At 52.2% G+C, this 17,201-nt stretch overlaps 3 protein-coding genes across 3 annotated transcripts; all 3 read left to right on the forward strand.

The window, feature by feature from the left end:
* The first annotated feature begins 240 nt into the window (after nucleotides 1-240).
* Nucleotides 241-6,605, forward strand: LOC131557819 (uncharacterized). The gene is made up of 4 exons (XM_058805285.1): nucleotides 241-377; nucleotides 741-1,319; nucleotides 2,901-3,024; nucleotides 4,929-6,605. Exons 1-4 carry the CDS (start codon nucleotides 241-243, stop codon nucleotides 6,603-6,605), a joined length of 2,517 nt encoding a protein of 838 aa, XP_058661268.1.
* Nucleotides 6,606-10,256: 3,651 nt separating this feature from the next.
* On the forward strand, nucleotides 10,257-11,900 carry LOC131557821 (inositol 1,4,5-trisphosphate receptor-interacting protein-like 1). Its single transcript, XM_058805287.1, has one exon. It carries the CDS (start codon nucleotides 10,323-10,325, stop codon nucleotides 11,898-11,900), a length of 1,578 nt encoding a protein of 525 aa, XP_058661270.1. The 5' UTR covers nucleotides 10,257-10,322.
* A 3,653-nt stretch (nucleotides 11,901-15,553) lies between these two features.
* Nucleotides 15,554-17,197, forward strand: LOC131557822 (inositol 1,4,5-trisphosphate receptor-interacting protein-like 1). The gene has a single exon (XM_058805288.1). The coding sequence runs from the start codon at nucleotides 15,620-15,622 to the stop codon at nucleotides 17,195-17,197; it is 1,578 nt and encodes a 525-aa protein (XP_058661271.1). The 5' UTR covers nucleotides 15,554-15,619.
* Nucleotides 17,198-17,201: the final 4 nt, after the last annotated feature.

Below are 17,201 nucleotides of genomic sequence, written 5' to 3' on the forward strand. Positions count from 1 at the left end.
GTTCCTGCCCTGCTGGGTTGCTTCACCTATTTCTAGTCATAGGGCAAGCATGTGTGAAATTGGTAAGAAGCCATTGGCATCCCAGGTTCTGCCAGAAACAATGAGGCCAGCAGGAGCAGAGCAGTGATTGTTCTCCCCCACAGGGAACTGGTGAGGCTATACTACAAATCCTGCATCCACTTTTGGTCCTCTCATGACAAGACAGATATGGATGTGCTTGAGTGCATACACAGAAGCAAAATGGAACCGAGGAACAGTCTAGAGCACAAGTGTGATGAAGAAGGCCTGAAGGAAGTGGAAGTGTCCAGCAGAGAAAAAGTGCCTCAGGGAGACCTTATAATTGTCTTCAGCGCCCTTGAAGAGAGGTTGTTACCAGGGTGGGGTTATTATATCAGTACAGGGAACAAACATCACCAGGGAAAAATACCTCAAGTTGTGCCAAAGCAGTTTGAGATTGGATCGTTTCAACAAAAAGAACATCAGGCCTAAGAACATGTTGCCCAGGAAAATGACTAGATCACCACATTCAGAGAGAATAAAAACCCATGTGGATGTGGCTTCCTGCACCAACCTGAGGAGGAGCTGAGGAGGCATCAGGATCCCAGCCTCCTTCATACCCTGTGCACGGGCTCCTACCTGGACGTGGAGAAAACTGCCCGCTGGTTCTACCAGCTGGTGAGAGCAATCTGGCCGGCTTTGCTTGAGTCACACAGTTGGCATTTAGTGCTGCTGCCCCCCAGACGCTCCTGCCAGTTCAAGGTGACCAACGGCAGAGAAAGCTACCGGATCGAGATCCTCTTTGGGGTGCGGCAAGGCAACTCAGACGTCTTTGTGAGCAGCCAGCCTAGGCAAGCCCACACCTCCAGCACAATCTGGCCAGAGAGCTACGCTGTGGCCGAGATGAAGTTCTTCAGGTACATCGCCAGGCAGGCTCCCCCTGACAGCTTGCACCTGAAATGCCTGCAGTTCTTCACTCGTCTTCAGCTGGGCTTAGGCTTTTCCACCTATACCATCAAGACCATTGTCATGCACCTCCTGAGCATCTTGCCCGCGTCACAGTGGCGCAGGAGACATTTTGTGAGCCGGCTGATGGATATCAGCGAGAGCCTGCGCACGTGTGTGGAAAGGAGACGCCTCAATCACTTCATTGTGGGCAACCAGAGGCTTCCTGAGGGCATCCGCTTGCCCCCAGAGGTCCTAATGGCCAGGTCACGCAATCTCTTCCATGACCTGGTGATGGATCCCGTTGCCCACTCTCAGGCAATGAACCAGTACATGGATCTGCAGCATTGGTTCAAACGGATCCTTAGAAATGAACAGTGAAAGAGGTTCTCCTGCACAGAGCTGTGCTTGTGAGGCTCACACCGGGTGGCAGAGAACCAGTTCTCAGGAGAGACGGGAAAAGAAGGGAGAAGGTAGGTTTCGGAGAGGGAAGGGAAAACGCTGCGTAGCAGCACTATGCCATCAGCAGCAGCAGCAGCAGCAGCAGCAGTGTGGTCTCAAGAGCCTCCCCAGCACTGCATCCAGTGATGACCAGGTTGGCTCCAAAGATCAAGGAACATGCACAAGGAAATGCTATTATTCCCCCACCTCTTTCTTTGAGTCCATTTTCCCTCTGAGGGCTTCATCTTGTGCCGAGACACGAATCTCAGAATCTCAGATGAGGGAATGTTTGAAAGGACCACTGGTGGCATCATTTGCTTCAGGGGTGCTCCCGGCAGGTCTTCCCGCTCTACACTACAAAGGATTGCGTTCGGATCAAGGTTGTTGACTCTCTCTCTCTGGGGAGGGAGACTCCACAATTCCTGGGCAATGTTTGGGATTGCTGAATGGAGGTTGTTTCTCCTTCTTCCCTCATGGGAATCCTTCAGGTCAGCATTGTACCAACTGTGTTGGAGCTGACCTGATACTTTGTATATGTAAAGATCTAGGTTGTTAATTTGTGTATATATATCCCCTGTGTACATATTATATGCTAGAAAGCTTATCAATTATCATATATAATAGTAAAATATCATAAAAGCCAATGGAATAATATAAATATTGTCAACTACATGAATTATGTAACTATTATATCATGAGAAGAAATTATTCTAAAGGGTCAAATATGTAATTTTGTTTAAAGAATGCAATATAGCCAATATTTAGCGTCACTCTAAGTTGTGATACGTATTAATGCTCATAGGGCACTTATATCTTATATGGATGAAAACATGTTATTTTAAAATTTCCAAAAAATTGATACATTTATATCATACGTAGCAATTATAAATGTTATATTGTATATATAAGGAGTTTAATATATAAGAGTTTTTTTTAATGTAGTAGTAAAGACATATATCGTGTCTCTGTCTGCTGGGGACACACAACTATGTTCTATAGTTAGTGCTTTTATGAGTAGCAACCTGGAAATTTCGTTGCTCTTGATTCAATAAAGGACAAGATTCCAGAACCTGGATCATGCAAGACTTTATTGACCTCAACCAGACCTGTAGTGTAGGTAAAAGCGACAAGTTGTGAATCTGAGCTTGTGAAGAGTCTCCTTGAAATTGGCCATACTTGCAGTGGTGAATTGGTTCTAATCAGAAATTAAGTCCAGTTGACCGCGGCCCCTGCGACCACAGAAGGCCAGAAGGGCCTCCCTTGGAAGGATGCTTAAAAATGGTCTTGTTGCAACCCTGCTGCCAAGGGCAGGGACACCTTCTCCTGGGCCCGCTTGTTTCAGACCCCGTCCAGCCTGGCTTGGAACGCTGCCAGGGATGGGGCAGCCACAGCTGCTGTGGGCAGTGTGTGTAGGCAAGGGCCTGAGCAGCCTGAGAGGCAAGAATTTCTTGTGCATCTCCAGCCCAAGCCGGCCCACTGTCAGAGGGAAGCCACTGGGCCTGGTGCTGTCCCTGCAGGCCCTTGTCCACTGCCGCTCTCAGGTCTCTGCTGGGCCTGGTGCAGAGAGTGAAAGGCCGCAAGAAGGTGCCCCCGGAGAAGGCCTTGGAGAACGCTGGGGCCAGGAGTGCCACCATGAGGACGGCAAGCAGGGCCTGGTGTGGCCGTCAGGGCGGGAGGGCACAGGGCAGGCGCTGAGGCCCTGCCAGCTGGAGCTGGGAGCTCTGGAGTGCTGCTGGCAGAGAGCCGTGGGAGATCCGTGCAGCAGCAAGGACACGGGCTTCTAGATGTGTTAGAAAGCAGAGAAGAGCAGGAGAATGGGCACTGAAAGAGTAGGGTGTGTCCCTGTGGGGAACAAACTTCACAACGCCAGAGGTTATCTCCAGGGAGGACACAGAGGAGTCCTGTAATAGTATTGGAATAAAGGGAGAGGCCAAGGGACATTTCCCCTTGGGGTGTCTCGATTTCTTGAGACCCAGGACAAGGCCGCAGCCTCCTTTTTTATCCTAATTCCCAGGTGCATCACCCTCTTCCTTCCCCCACTGCCTGAGGTACTCGGAAGGAACAAGACTTCTCCAGTTTCCTACTGTATGGAACCCCTCTGCCACTTTGATTGTGGAGGCAGGAATGGCACCATACACACGCACCAAGCTTCATGCACAGCAAGCAACTTTTATTGAGTGCTCTCTTCCTTTGCAGATCTGAATGTCTGCCTGGTCAGTCCACATTGGTTAAAGCAGTTGCCACCCGGTCAAACAGCCAATAGCTGCTGGTGTCCCCCACGGTCCGGGCCTGCTCCCTAACGGTCCACACTGGTTAAGTTTCATCATTAAAGTACTTATAGAATTACTTCTGCTTCAGTTCTAAAATTAGGATGAAATGAAACCGTGAGGCCTTCAGGCAAGCTGCTGACCACCACAATAGCCCTCTGGTTTATATCTTTGTAACCCTGCAGAAGACACAGGCAGGGAAGGGGGGGGCGCTGGGGTCACCCTTTATGTAAGGCGGGGTTCCACCTGTCTAGAGCTTAATGATGGTGCTGATGGGGTTGAGCATTTTTGGGTAGGAATCAGGGGGAAGAGCTACAATAGCAGCCTGCGACTCTTAGATGGCGGTTCATCCCTGCAGTCTGTGTAGCTGTGCCTGTTTATGCACAGAAAGACAGACCAATCTATCTGGAACTGGTCACCTAAAAGACATCTTTCTAATGCAGAACAATTGTGCTGGGAAACTCTTTCTGGAGTAGAAAAAAGGAGTGCTCTCCAGAGGCCTGGTCCACAAGTGGTGTGGGGAAGCCAGGAGGATGCTGTCATGCTCATTCTTCAGAAAAGCAGCAGGGCTGAAACCAAAGTGCAGCTTTTATAGACTCAGAGATTTAACTGAAGCTCAGCATGGAGTCAAGGCTTTGACTCCGTGATCCTCAAGAGTGCCTTCCAACATGGATATCTATGAGATTGCCAGTGGAGGGCAGCTGAGAAAAAAGACAAGAGAAGGGCCAAGAGAGGTTCTTTGAAGAAGATTCACTCAAAGGCTGCCTTAACCGGTACCCCAGGGCCCCTGCGACAGTCTGAGCTGGGGTGGGGACAAAGGGTGGGGCTGGGCTGGCTGTGGTGTACTGTGACGTCCATGACATCACGGGGCCATGTCACAAATGGGGGCAGCTATACAAGGCCCCAGCAGGTAACGCTGGCCCTGTATTGCTTGGGCAAGCGGTGAGTGCACACATGGTGGGGAGGCTGGGCTAGGGATAAGGGCCGGGGCAGAAACGCAGTACCCGGGGCTGGCTTTTCCCCCTGCATCCAGGAACAGCCCCTCATGGCCCAGCCTTGGGCAGGACACCGTGCTGCTGCTGCTGCTGCTGCTGCTGCTGCGGCTGCTGCTGCTTGGGCAGCGGAACGGGCCTGGCTGCTTGCCAGCTCTCTGGGGTCCTGTGCTTCCTGCTCCCAGATCCCTGGAATTCCTGTCCCTGCTGCCCCCCACAATCCCTGCTGCCAGCTGCCTCCCTCTCAGCCCCTCCCTCTCAAGGCCTTCTCTCCATCCTCCTGCAGACCATGGATACCTGGGTATTGTGGCTCTTGCTCTTGCCAAGTTTAGTCCAGTACCCACAGCCCGTGGGTAATGGCTTGGACGAGGTGACACGTCTGCGAGTGGAGGTGCGTGCCAAGCTCCAGGAAGAGGAGAAGATTCATCTGCAGCGGGAGGTGGAGCAGCTGGTCCTGCTGAAGCAGGGTGTCTTGGCCTGGGGAGACCTGCTCTCCTCTGCCCGGCAGCACTGGCAGCTCTGGGCTCTTGCTGGGCTCCTGCTCCTTCTCTTGGCACTGTGGTATATGTGGAGGAAAGGGAGCCTGAGGACAGAGGAGCAAGGAGAAGCACATGATGGTGTAAATGAAGAGGAGGTTGAAAATGTGCATGCACATGAAGAAGACTTTGGAAATGAAGATGAAGGAGACAATGAAATGGAGGTGGAGGAAGACGACAGTGATGATGGCCGTGCAGAGGATGTCGACAATGCTGCTGCCAATGAAGCTGGCAATGAAGCTGCCAATGCAGCAAACGTCAATGACGTTGGAAATCAAGTGCAAGAATTCCGTGATCGTGCCGACAACTTTGGAAGAATCATAATGGAGCGCGTACAGTGGCCTGTGCAGGACCTGCAGGGAGGATGCATGTGGACAAGAACCCTGATGGAGCATTTTGCAATTTATTTTCGACGGGTCTTGTCCAACAGTTTCTATCCGGTGCTGCAAGGAGCCATTGGGGTGGGCAGTGCCTTCGAAGGTTGGAGTCCCCGTGAGCAGGATGTTGTGTACCAGGTGCTCATACCCATGACACCTCCTCGAGGGCACAGCTTCCACCTAGAGCTGGGCACTGCATGGCAGAGGCGCTTGAGGAACTTCCACATCCGCGTGCAGCAGGAGTGCACCTGCACGAGTGAGCAGCAGGGTGAGCACATGCTGTGCTTCCTGCACCACCCTGAGGAGGAGCTGAGGAGGCATCAGGATCCCAGCCTCCTTCATACCCTGTGCACGGGCTCCTACCTGGACGTGGAGAAAACTGCCCGCTGGTTCTACCAGCTGGTGAGAGCAATCTGGCCGGCTTTGCTTGAGTCACACAGTTGGCATTTAGTGCTGCTGCCCCCCAGACGCTCCTGCCAGTTCAAGGTGACCAACGGCAGAGAAAGCTACCGGATCGAGATCCTCTTTGGGCTGCGGCAAGGCAACTCAGACGTCTTTGTGAGCAGCCAGCCTAGGCAAGCCCACACCTCCAGCACAATCTGGCCAGAGAGCTACGCTGTGGCCGAGATGAAGTTCTTCAGGTACATCGCCAGGCAGGCTCCCCCTGACAGCTTGCACCTGAAATGCCTGCAGTTCTTCACTCGTCTTCAGCTGGGCTTAGGCTTTTCCACCTATACCATCAAGACCATTGTCATGCACCTCCTGAGCATCTTGCCTGCGTCACAGTGGCGCAGGAGACATTTTGTGAGCCGGCTGATGGATATCAGCGAGAGCCTGCGCACGTGTGTGGAAAGGAGACGCCTCAATCACTTCATTGTGGGCAACCAGAGGCTTCCTGAGGGCATCCGCTTGCCCCCAGAGGTCCTAATGGCCAGGTCACGCAATCTCTTCCATGACCTGGTGATGGATCCCGTTGCCCACTCTCAGGCAATGAACCAGTACATGGATCTGCAGCATTGGTTCAAACGGATCCTTAGAAATGAGCAGTGAAAGAGGGTCTCCTGCACAGAGCTGTGCTTGTGAGGCTCACACCGGGTGGCAGAGAACCAGTTCTCAGGAGAGACGGGAAAAGAAGGGAGAATGTGGGTTTCGGAGAGGGAAGGGAAAACGCTGCGTAGCAGCACTATGCCATCAGCAGCAGCAGCAGCAGCAGCAGTGTGGTCTCAAGAGCCTCCCCAGCACTGCATCCAGTGATGACCAGGTTGGCTCCAAAGATCAAGGAACATGCACAAGGAAATGCTATTATTCCCCCACCTCTTTCTTTGAGTCCATTTTCCCTCTGAGGGCTTCATCTTGTGCCGAGACACGAATCTCAGAATCTCAGATGAGGGAATGTTTGAAAGGACCACTGGTGGCATCATTTGCTTCAGGGGTGCTCCCGGCAGGTCTTCCCGCTCTACACTACAAAGGATTGCGTTCGGATCAAGGTTGTTGACTCTCTCTCTCTGGGGAGGGAGACTCCACAATTCCTGGGCAATGTTTGGGATTGCTGAATGGAGGTTGTTTCTCCTTCTTCCCTCATGGGAATCCTTCAGGTCAGCATTGTACCAACTGTGTTGGAGCTGACCTGATACTTTGTATATGTAAAGATCTAGGTTGTTAATTTGTGTATATATATCCCCTGTGTACATATTATATGCTAGAAAGCTTATCAATTATCATATATAATAGTAAAATATCATAAAAGCCAATGGAATAATATAAATATTGTCAACTACATGAATTATGTAACTATTATATCATGAGAAGAAATTATTCTAAAGGGTCAAATATGTAATTTTGTTTAAAGAATGCAATATAGCCAATATTTAGCGTCACTCTAAGTTGTGATACGTATTAATGCTCATAGGGCACTTATATCTTATATGGATGAAAACATGTTATTTTAAAATTTCCAAAAAATTGATACATTTATATCATACGTAGCAATTATAAATGTTATATTGTATATATAAGGAGTTTAATATATAAGAGTTTTTTTTAATGTAGTAGTAAAGACATATATCGTGTCTCTGTCTGCTGGGGACACACAACTATGTTCTATAGTTAGTGCTTTTATGAGTAGCAACCTGGAAATTTCGTTGCTCTTGATTCAATAAAGGACAAGATTCCAGAACCTGGATCATGCAAGACTTTATTGACCTCAACCAGACCTGTAGTGTAGGTAAAAGCGACAAGTTGTGAATCTGAGCTTGTGAAGAGTCTCCTTGAAATTGGCCATACTTGCAGTGGTGAATTGGTTCTAATCAGAAATTAAGTCCAGTTGACCGCGGCCCCTGCGACCACAGAAGGCCAGAAGGGCCTCCCTTGGAAGGATGCTTAAAAATGGTCTTGTTGCAACCCTGCTGCCAAGGGCAGGGACACCTTCTCCTGGGCCCGCTTGTTTCAGACCCCGTCCAGCCTGGCTTGGAACGCTGCCAGGGATGGGGCAGCCACAGCTGCTGTGGGCAGTGTGTGTAGGCAAGGGCCTGAGCAGCCTGAGAGGCAAGAATTTCTTGTGCATCTCCAGCCCAAGCCGGCCCACTGTCAGAGGGAAGCCACTGGGCCTGGTGCTGTCCCTGCAGGCCCTTGTCCACTGCCGCTCTCAGGTCTCTGCTGGGCCTGGTGCAGAGAGTGAAAGGCCGCAAGAAGGTGCCCCCGGAGAAGGCCTTGGAGAACGCTGGGGCCAGGAGTGCCACCATGAGGACGGCAAGCAGGGCCTGGTGTGGCCGTCAGGGCGGGAGGGCACAGGGCAGGCGCTGAGGCCCTGCCAGCTGGAGCTGGGAGCTCTGGAGTGCTGCTGGCAGAGAGCCGTGGGAGATCCGTGCAGCAGCAAGGACACGGGCTTCTAGATGTGTTAGAAAGCAGAGAAGAGCAGGAGAATGGGCACTGAAAGAGTAGGGTGTGTCCCTGTGGGGAACAAACTTCACAACGCCAGAGGTTATCTCCAGGGAGGACACAGAGGAGTCCTGTAATAGTATTGGAATAAAGGGAGAGGCCAAGGGACATTTCCCCTTGGGGTGTCTCGATTTCTTGAGACCCAGGACAAGGCCGCAGCCTCCTTTTTTATCCTAATTCCCAGGTGCATCACCCTCTTCCTTCCCCCACTGCCTGAGGTACTCGGAAGGAACAAGACTTTTCCAGTTTCCTACTGTATGGAACCCCTCTGCCACTTTGATTGTGGAGGCAGGAATGGCACCATACACACGCACCAAGCTTCATGCACAGCAAGCAACTTTTATTGAGTGCTCTCTTCCTTTGCAGATCTGAATGTCTGCCTGGTCAGTCCACATTGGTTAAAGCAGTTGCCACCCGGTCAAACAGCCAATAGCTGCTGGTGTCCCCCACGGTCCGGGCCTGCTCCCTAACGGTCCACACTGGTTAAGTTTCATCATTAAAGTACTTATAGAATTACTTCTGCTTCAGTTCTAAAATTAGGATGAAATGAAAGCGTGAGGCCTTCAGGCAAGCTGCTGACCACCACAATAGCCCTCTGGTTTATATCTTTGTAACCCTGCAGAAGACACAGGCAGGGAAGGGGGGGGCGCTGGGGTCACCCTTTATGTAAGGCGGGGTTCCACCTGTCTAGAGCTTAATGATGGTGCTGATGGGGTTGAGCATTTTTGGGTAGGAATCAGGGGGAAGAGCTACAATAGCAGCCTGCGACTCAGATGGCGGTTCATCCCTGCAGTCTGTGTAGCTGTGCCTGTTTATGCACAGAAAGACAGACCAATCTATCTGGAACTGGTCACCTAAAAGACATCTTTCTAATGCAGAACAATTGTGCTGGGAAACTCTTTCTGGAGTAGAAAAAAGGAGTGCTCTCCAGAGGCCTGGTCCACAAGTGGTGTGGGGAAGCCAGGAGGATGCTGTCATGCTCATTCTTCAGAAAAGCAGCAGGGCTGAAACCAAAGTGCAGCTTTTATAGACTCAGAGATTTAACTGAAGCTCAGCATGGAGTCAAGGCTTTGACTCCGTGATCCTCAAGAGTGCCTTCCAACATGGATATCTATGAGATTGCCAGTGGAGGGCAGCTGAGAAAAAAGACAAGAGAAGGGCCAAGAGAGGTTCTTTGAAGAAGATTCACTCAAAGGCTGCCTTAACCGGTACCCCAGGGCCCCTGCGACAGTCTGAGCTGGGGTGGGGACAAAGGGTGGGGCTGGGCTGGCTGTGGTGTACTGTGACGTCCATGACATCACGGGGCCATGTCACAAATGGGGGCAGCTATACAAGGCCCCAGCAGGTAACGCTGGCCCTGTATTGCTTGGGCAAGCGGTGAGTGTACACATGGTGGGGAGGCTGGGCTAGGGATAAGGGCCGGGGCAGAAACGCAGTACCCGGGGCTGGCTTTTCCCCCTGCATCCAGGAACAGCCCCTCATGGCCCAGCCTTGGGCAGGACACCGTGCTGCTGCTGCTGCTGCTGCTGCTGCTGCGGCTGCTGCTGCTGCTGCGGCTGCTGCTGCTTGGGCAGCGGAACGGGCCTGGCTGCTTGCCAGCTCTCTGGGGTCCTGTGCTTCCTGCTCCCAGATCCCTGGAATTCCTGTCCCTGCTGCCCCCCACAATCCCTGCTGCCAGCTGCCTCCCTCTCAGCCCCTCCCTCTCAAGGCCTTCTCTCCATCCTCCTGCAGACCATGGATACCTGGGTATTGTGGCTCTTGCTCTTGCCAAGTTTAGTCCAGTACCCACAGCCCGTGGGTGATGGCTTGGACGAGGTGACACGTCTGCGAATGGAGGTGCGTGCCAAGCTCCAGGAAGAGGAGAAGATTCGTCTGCAGCGGGAGGTGGAGCAGCTGGTCCTGCTGAAGCAGGGTGTCTTGGCCTGGGGAGACCTGCTCTCCTCTGCCCGGCAGCACTGGCAGCTCTGGGCTCTTGCTGGGCTCCTGCTCCTTCTCTTGGCACTGTGGTATATGTGGAGGAAAGGGAGCCTGAGGACAGAGGAGCAAGGAGAAGCACATGATGTTGTAAATGAAGAGGAGGTTGAAAATGTGCATGCACATGAAGAAGACTTTGGAAATGAAGATGAAGGAGACAATGAAATGGAGGTGGAGGAAGACGACAGTGATGATGGCCGTGCAGAGGATGTCGACAATGCTGCTGCCAATGAAGCTGGCAATGAAGCTGCCAATGCAGCAAACGTCAATGACGTTGGAAATCAAGTGCAAGAATTCCGTGATCGTGCCGACAACTTTGGAAGAATCATAATGGAGCGCGTACAGTGGCCTGTGCAGGACCTGCAGGGAGGATGCATGTGGACAAGAACCCTGATGGAGCATTTTGCAATTTATTTTCGACGGGTCTTGTCCAACAGTTTCTATCCGGTGCTGCAAGGAGCCATTGGGGTGGGCAGTGCCTTCGAAGGTTGGAGTCCCCGTGAGCAGGATGTTGTGTACCAGGTGCTCATACCCATGACACCTCCTCGAGGGCACAGCTTCCACCTAGAGCTGGGCACTGCATGGCAGAGGCGCTTGAGGAACTTCCACATCCGCGTGCAGCAGGAGTGCACCTGCACGAGTGAGCAGCAGGGTGAGCACATGCTGTGCTTCCTGCACCACCCTGAGGAGGAGCTGAGGAGGCATCAGGATCCCAGCCTCCTTCATACCCTGTGCACGGGCTCCTACCTGGACGTGGAGAAAACTGCCCGCTGGTTCTACCAGCTGGTGAGAGCAATCTGGCCGGCTTTGCTTGAGTCACACAGTTGGCATTTAGTGCTGCTGCCCCCCAGACGCTCCTGCCAGTTCAAGGTGACCAACGGCAGAGAAAGCTACCGGATCGAGATCCTCTTTGGGCTGCGGCAAGGCAACTCAGACGTCTTTGTGAGCAGCCAGCCTAGGCAAGCCCACACCTCCAGCACAATCTGGCCAGAGAGCTACGCTGTGGCCGAGATGAAGTTCTTCAGGTACATCGCCAGGCAGGCTCCCCCTGACAGCTTGCACCTGAAATGCCTGCAGTTCTTCACTCGTCTTCAGCTGGGCTTAGGCTTTTCCACCTATACCATCAAGACCATTGTCATGCACCTCCTGAGCATCTTGCCCGCGTCACAGTGGCGCAGGAGACATTTTGTGAGCCGGCTGATGGATATCAGCGAGAGCCTGCGCACGTGTGTGGAAAGGAGACGCCTCAATCACTTCATTGTGGGCAACCAGAGGCTTCCTGAGGGCATCCGCTTGCCCCCAGAGGTCCTAATGGCCAGGTCACGCAATCTCTTCCATGACCTGGTGATGGATCCCGTTGCCCACTCTCAGGCAATGAACCAGTACATGGATCTGCAGCATTGGTTCAAACGGATCCTTAGAAATGAGCAGTGAAAGAGGGTCTCCTGCACAGAGCTGTGCTTGTGAGGCTCACACCGGGTGGCAGAGAACCAGTTCTCAGGAGAGACGGGAAAAGAAGGGAGAATGTGGGTTTCGGAGAGGGAAGGGAAAACGCTGCGTAGCAGCACTATGCCATCAGCAGCAGCAGCAGCAGCAGCAGTGTGGTCTCAAGAGCCTCCCCAGCACTGCATCCAGTGATGACCAGGTTGGCTCCAAAGATCAAGGAACATGCACAAGGAAATGCTATTATTCCCCCACCTCTTTCTTTGAGTCCATTTTCCCTCTGAGGGCTTCATCTTGTGCCGAGACACGAATCTCAGAATCTCAGATGAGGGAATGTTTGAAAGGACCACTGGTGGCATCATTTGCTTCAGGGGTGCTCCCGGCAGGTCTTCCCGCTCTACACTACAAAGGATTGCGTTCGGATCAAGGTTGTTGACTCTCTCTCTCTGGGGAGGGAGACTCCACAATCCCTGGGCAATGTTTGGGATTGCTGAATGGAGGTTGTTTCTCCTTCTTCCCTCATGGGAATCCTTCAGGTCAGCATTGTACCAACTGTGTTGGAGCTGACCTGATACTTTGTATATGTAAAGATCTAGGTTGTTAATTTGTGTATATATATCCCCTGTGTACATATTATATGCTAGAAAGCTTATCAATTATCATATATAATAGTAAAATATCATAAAAGCCAATGGAATAATATAAATATTGTCAACTACATGAATTATGTAACTATTATATCATGAGAAGAAATTATTCTAAAGGGTCAAATATGTAATTTTGTTTAAAGAATGCAATATAGCCAATATTTAGCGTCACTCTAAGTTGTGATACGTATTAATGCTCATAGGGCACTTATATCTTATATGGATGAAAACATGTTATTTTAAAATTTCCAAAAAATTGATACATTTATATCATACGTAGCAATTATAAATGTTATATTGTATATATAAGGAGTTTAATATATAAGAGTTTTTTTTAATGTAGTAGTAAAGACATATATCGTGTCTCTGTCTGCTGGGGACACACAACTATGTTCTATAGTTAGTGCTTTTATGAGTAGCAACCTGGAAATTTCGTTGCTCTTGATTCAATAAAGGACAAGATTCCAGAACCTGGATCATGCAAGACTTTATTGACCTCAACCAGACCTGTAGTGTAGGTAAAAGCGACAAGTTGTGAATCTGAGCTTGTGAAGAGTCTCCTTGAAATTGGCCATACTTGCAGTGGTGAATTGGTTCTAATCAGAAATTAAGTCCAGTTGACCGCGGCCCCTGCGACCACAGAAGGCCAGAAGGGCCTCCCTTGGAAGGATGCTTAAAAATGGTCTTGTTGCAACCCTGCTGCCAAGGGCAGGGACACCTTCTCCTGGGCCCGCTTGTTTCAGACCCCGTCCAGCCTGGCTTGGAACGCTGCCAGGGATGGGGCAGCCACAGCTGCTGTGGGCAGTGTGTGTAGGCAAGGGCCTGAGCAGCCTGAGAGGCAAGAATTTCTTGTGCATCTCCAGCCCAAGCCGGCCCACTGTCAGAGGGAAGCCACTGGGCCTGGTGCTGTCCCTGCAGGCCCTTGTCCACTGCCGCTCTCAGGTCTCTGCTGGGCCTGGTGCAGAGAGTGAAAGGCCGCAAGAAGGTGCCCCCGGAGAAGGCCTTGGAGAACGCTGGGGCCAGGAGTGCCACCATGAGGACGGCAAGCAGGGCCTGGTGTGGCCGTCAGGGCGGGAGGGCACAGGGCAGGCGCTGAGGCCCTGCCAGCTGGAGCTGGGAGCTCTGGAGTGCTGCTGGCAGAGAGCCGTGGGAGATCCGTGCAGCAGCAAGGACACGGGCTTCTAGATGTGTTAGAAAGCAGAGAAGAGCAGGAGAATGGGCACTGAAAGAGTAGGGTGTGTCCCTGTGGGGAACAAACTTCACAACGCCAGAGGTTATCTCCAGGGAGGACACAGAGGAGTCCTGTAATAGTATTGGAATAAAGGGAGAGGCCAAGGGACATTTCCCCTTGGGGTGTCTCGATTTCTTGAGACCCAGGACAAGGCCGCAGCCTCCTTTTTTATCCTAATTCCCAGGTGCATCACCCTCTTCCTTCCCCCACTGCCTGAGGTACTCGGAAGGAACAAGACTTCTCCAGTTTCCTACTGTATGGAACCCCTCTGCCACTTTGATTGTGGAGGCAGGAATGGCACCATACACACGCACCAAGCTTCATGCACAGCAAGCAACTTTTATTGAGTGCTCTCTTCCTTTGCAGATCTGAATGTCTGCCTGGTCAGTCCACATTGGTTAAAGCAGTTGCCACCCGGTCAAACAGCCAATAGCTGCTGGTGTCCCCCACGGTCCGGGCCTGCTCCCTAACGGTCCACACTGGTTAAGTTTCATCATTAAAGTACTTATAGAATTACTTCTGCTTCAGTTCTAAAATTAGGATGAAATGAAAGCGTGAGGCCTTCAGGCAAGCTGCTGACCACCACAATAGCCCTCTGGTTTATATCTTTGTAACCCTGCAGAAGACACAGGCAGGGAAGGGGGGGGCGCTGGGGTCACCCTTTATGTAAGGCGGGGTTCCACCTGTCTAGAGCTTAATGATGGTGCTGATGGGGTTGAGCATTTTTGGGTAGGAATCAGGGGGAAGAGCTACAATAGCAGCCTGCGACTCTTAGATGGCGGTTCATCCCTGCAGTCTGTGTAGCTGTGCCTGTTTATGCACAGAAAGACAGACCAATCTATCTGGAACTGGTCACCTAAAAGACATCTTTCTAATGCAGAACAATTGTGCTGGGAAACTCTTTCTGGAGTAGAAAAAAGGAGTGCTCTCCAGAGGCCTGGTCCACAAGTGGTGTGGGGAAGCCAGGAGGATGCTGTCATGCTCATTCTTCAGAAAAGCAGCAGGGCTGAAACCAAAGTGCAGCTTTTATAGACTCAGAGATTTAACTGAAGCTCAGCATGGAGTCAAGGCTTTGACTCCGTGATCCTCAAGAGTGCCTTCCAACATGGATATCTATGAGATTGCCAGTGGAGGGCAGCTGAGAAAAAAGACAAGAGAAGGGCCAAGAGAGGTTCTTTGAAGAAGATTCACTCAAAGGCTGCCTTAACCGGTACCCCAGGGCCCCTGCGACAGTCTGAGCTGGGGTGGGGACAAAGGGTGGGGCTGGGCTGGCTGTGGTGTACTGTGACGTCCATGACATCACGGGGCCATGTCACAAATGGGGGCAGCTATACAAGGCCCCAGCAGGTAACGCTGGCCCTGTATTGCTTGGGCAAGCGGTGAGTGCACACATGGTGGGGAGGCTGGGCTAGGGATAAGGGCCGGGGCAGAAACGCAGTACCCGGGGCTGGCTTTTCCCCCTGCATCCAGGAACAGCCCCTCATGGCCCAGCCTTGGGCAGGACACCGTGCTGCTGCTGCTGCTGCTGCTGCTGCTGCGGCTGCTGCTGCTGCTGCGGCTGCTGCTGCTTGGGCAGCGGAACGGGCCTGGCTGCTTGCCAGCTCTCTGGGGTCCTGTGCTTCCTGCTCCCAGATCCCTGGAATTCCTGTCCCTGCTGCCCCCCACAATCCCTGCTGCCAGCTGCCTCCCTCTCAGCCCCTCCCTCTCAAGGCCTTCTCTCCATCCTCCTGCAGACCATGGATACCTGGGTATTGTGGCTCTTGCTCTTGCCAAGTTTAGTCCAGTACCCACAGCCCGTGGGTGATGGCTTGGACGAGGTGACACGTCTGCGAATGGAGGTGCGTGCCAAGCTCCAGGAAGAGGAGAAGATTCGTCTGCAGCGGGAGGTGGAGCAGCTGGTCCTGCTGAAGCAGGGTGTCTTGGCCTGGGGAGACCTGCTCTCCTCTGCCCGGCAGCACTGGCAGCTCTGGGCTCTTGCTGGGCTCCTGCTCCTTCTCTTGGCACTGTGGTATATGTGGAGGAAAGGGAGCCTGAGGACAGAGGAGCAAGGAGAAGCACATGATGTTGTAAATGAAGAGGAGGTTGAAAATGTGCATGCACATGAAGAAGACTTTGGAAATGAAGATGAAGGAGACAATGAAATGGAGGTGGAGGAAGACGACAGTGATGATGGCCGTGCAGAGGATGTCGACAATGCTGCTGCCAATGAAGCTGGCAATGAAGCTGCCAATGCAGCAAACGTCAATGACGTTGGAAATCAAGTGCAAGAATTCCGTGATCGTGCCGACAACTTTGGAAGAATCATAATGGAGCGCGTACAGTGGCCTGTGCAGGACCTGCAGGGAGGATGCATGTGGACAAGAACCCTGATGGAGCATTTTGCAATTTATTTTCGACGGGTCTTGTCCAACAGTTTCTATCCGGTGCTGCAAGGAGCCATTGGGGTGGGCAGTGCCTTCGAAGGTTGGAGTCCCCGTGAGCAGGATGTTGTGTACCAGGTGCTCATACCCATGACACCTCCTCGAGGGCACAGCTTCCACCTAGAGCTGGGCACTGCATGGCAGAGGCGCTTGAGGAACTTCCACATCCGCGTGCAGCAGGAGTGCACCTGCACGAGTGAGCAGCAGGGTGAGCACATGCTGTGCTTCCTGCACCACCCTGAGGAGGAGCTGAGGAGGCATCAGGATCCCAGCCTCCTTCATACCCTGTGCACGGGCTCCTACCTGGACGTGGAGAAAACTGCCCGCTGGTTCTACCAGCTGGTGAGAGCAATCTGGCCGGCTTTGCTTGAGTCACACAGTTGGCATTTAGTGCTGCTGCCCCCCAGACGCTCCTGCCAGTTCAAGGTGACCAACGGCAGAGAAAGCTACCGGATCGAGATCCTCTTTGGGCTGCGGCAAGGCAACTCAGACGTCTTTGTGAGCAGCCAGCCTAGGCAAGCCCACACCTCCAGCACAATCTGGCCAGAGAGCTACGCTGTGGCCGAGATGAAGTTCTTCAGGTACATCGCCAGGCAGGCTCCCCCTGACAGCTTGCACCTGAAATGCCTGCAGTTCTTCACTCGTCTTCAGCTGGGCTTAGGCTTTTCCACCTATACCATCAAGACCATTGTCATGCACCTCCTGAGCATCTTGCCCGCGTCACAGTGGCGCAGGAGACATTTTGTGAGCCGGCTGATGGATATCAGCGAGAGCCTGCGCACGTGTGTGGAAAGGAGACGCCTCAATCACTTCATTGTGGGCAACCAGAGGCTTCCTGAGGGCATCCGCTTGCCCCCAGAGGTCCTAATGGCCAGGTCACGCAATCTCTTCCATGACCTGGTGATGGATCCCGTTGCCCACTCTCAGGCAATGAACCAGTACATGGATCTGCAGCATTGGTTCAAACGGATCCTTAGAAATGAGCAGTGAAAGA

The sequence above is a fragment of the Ammospiza caudacuta genome, chromosome 5 (assembly GCF_027887145.1).
Source record: "Ammospiza caudacuta isolate bAmmCau1 chromosome 5, bAmmCau1.pri, whole genome shotgun sequence".
In the NCBI taxonomy this organism is placed as follows: domain Eukaryota; kingdom Metazoa; phylum Chordata; class Aves; order Passeriformes; family Passerellidae; genus Ammospiza; species Ammospiza caudacuta.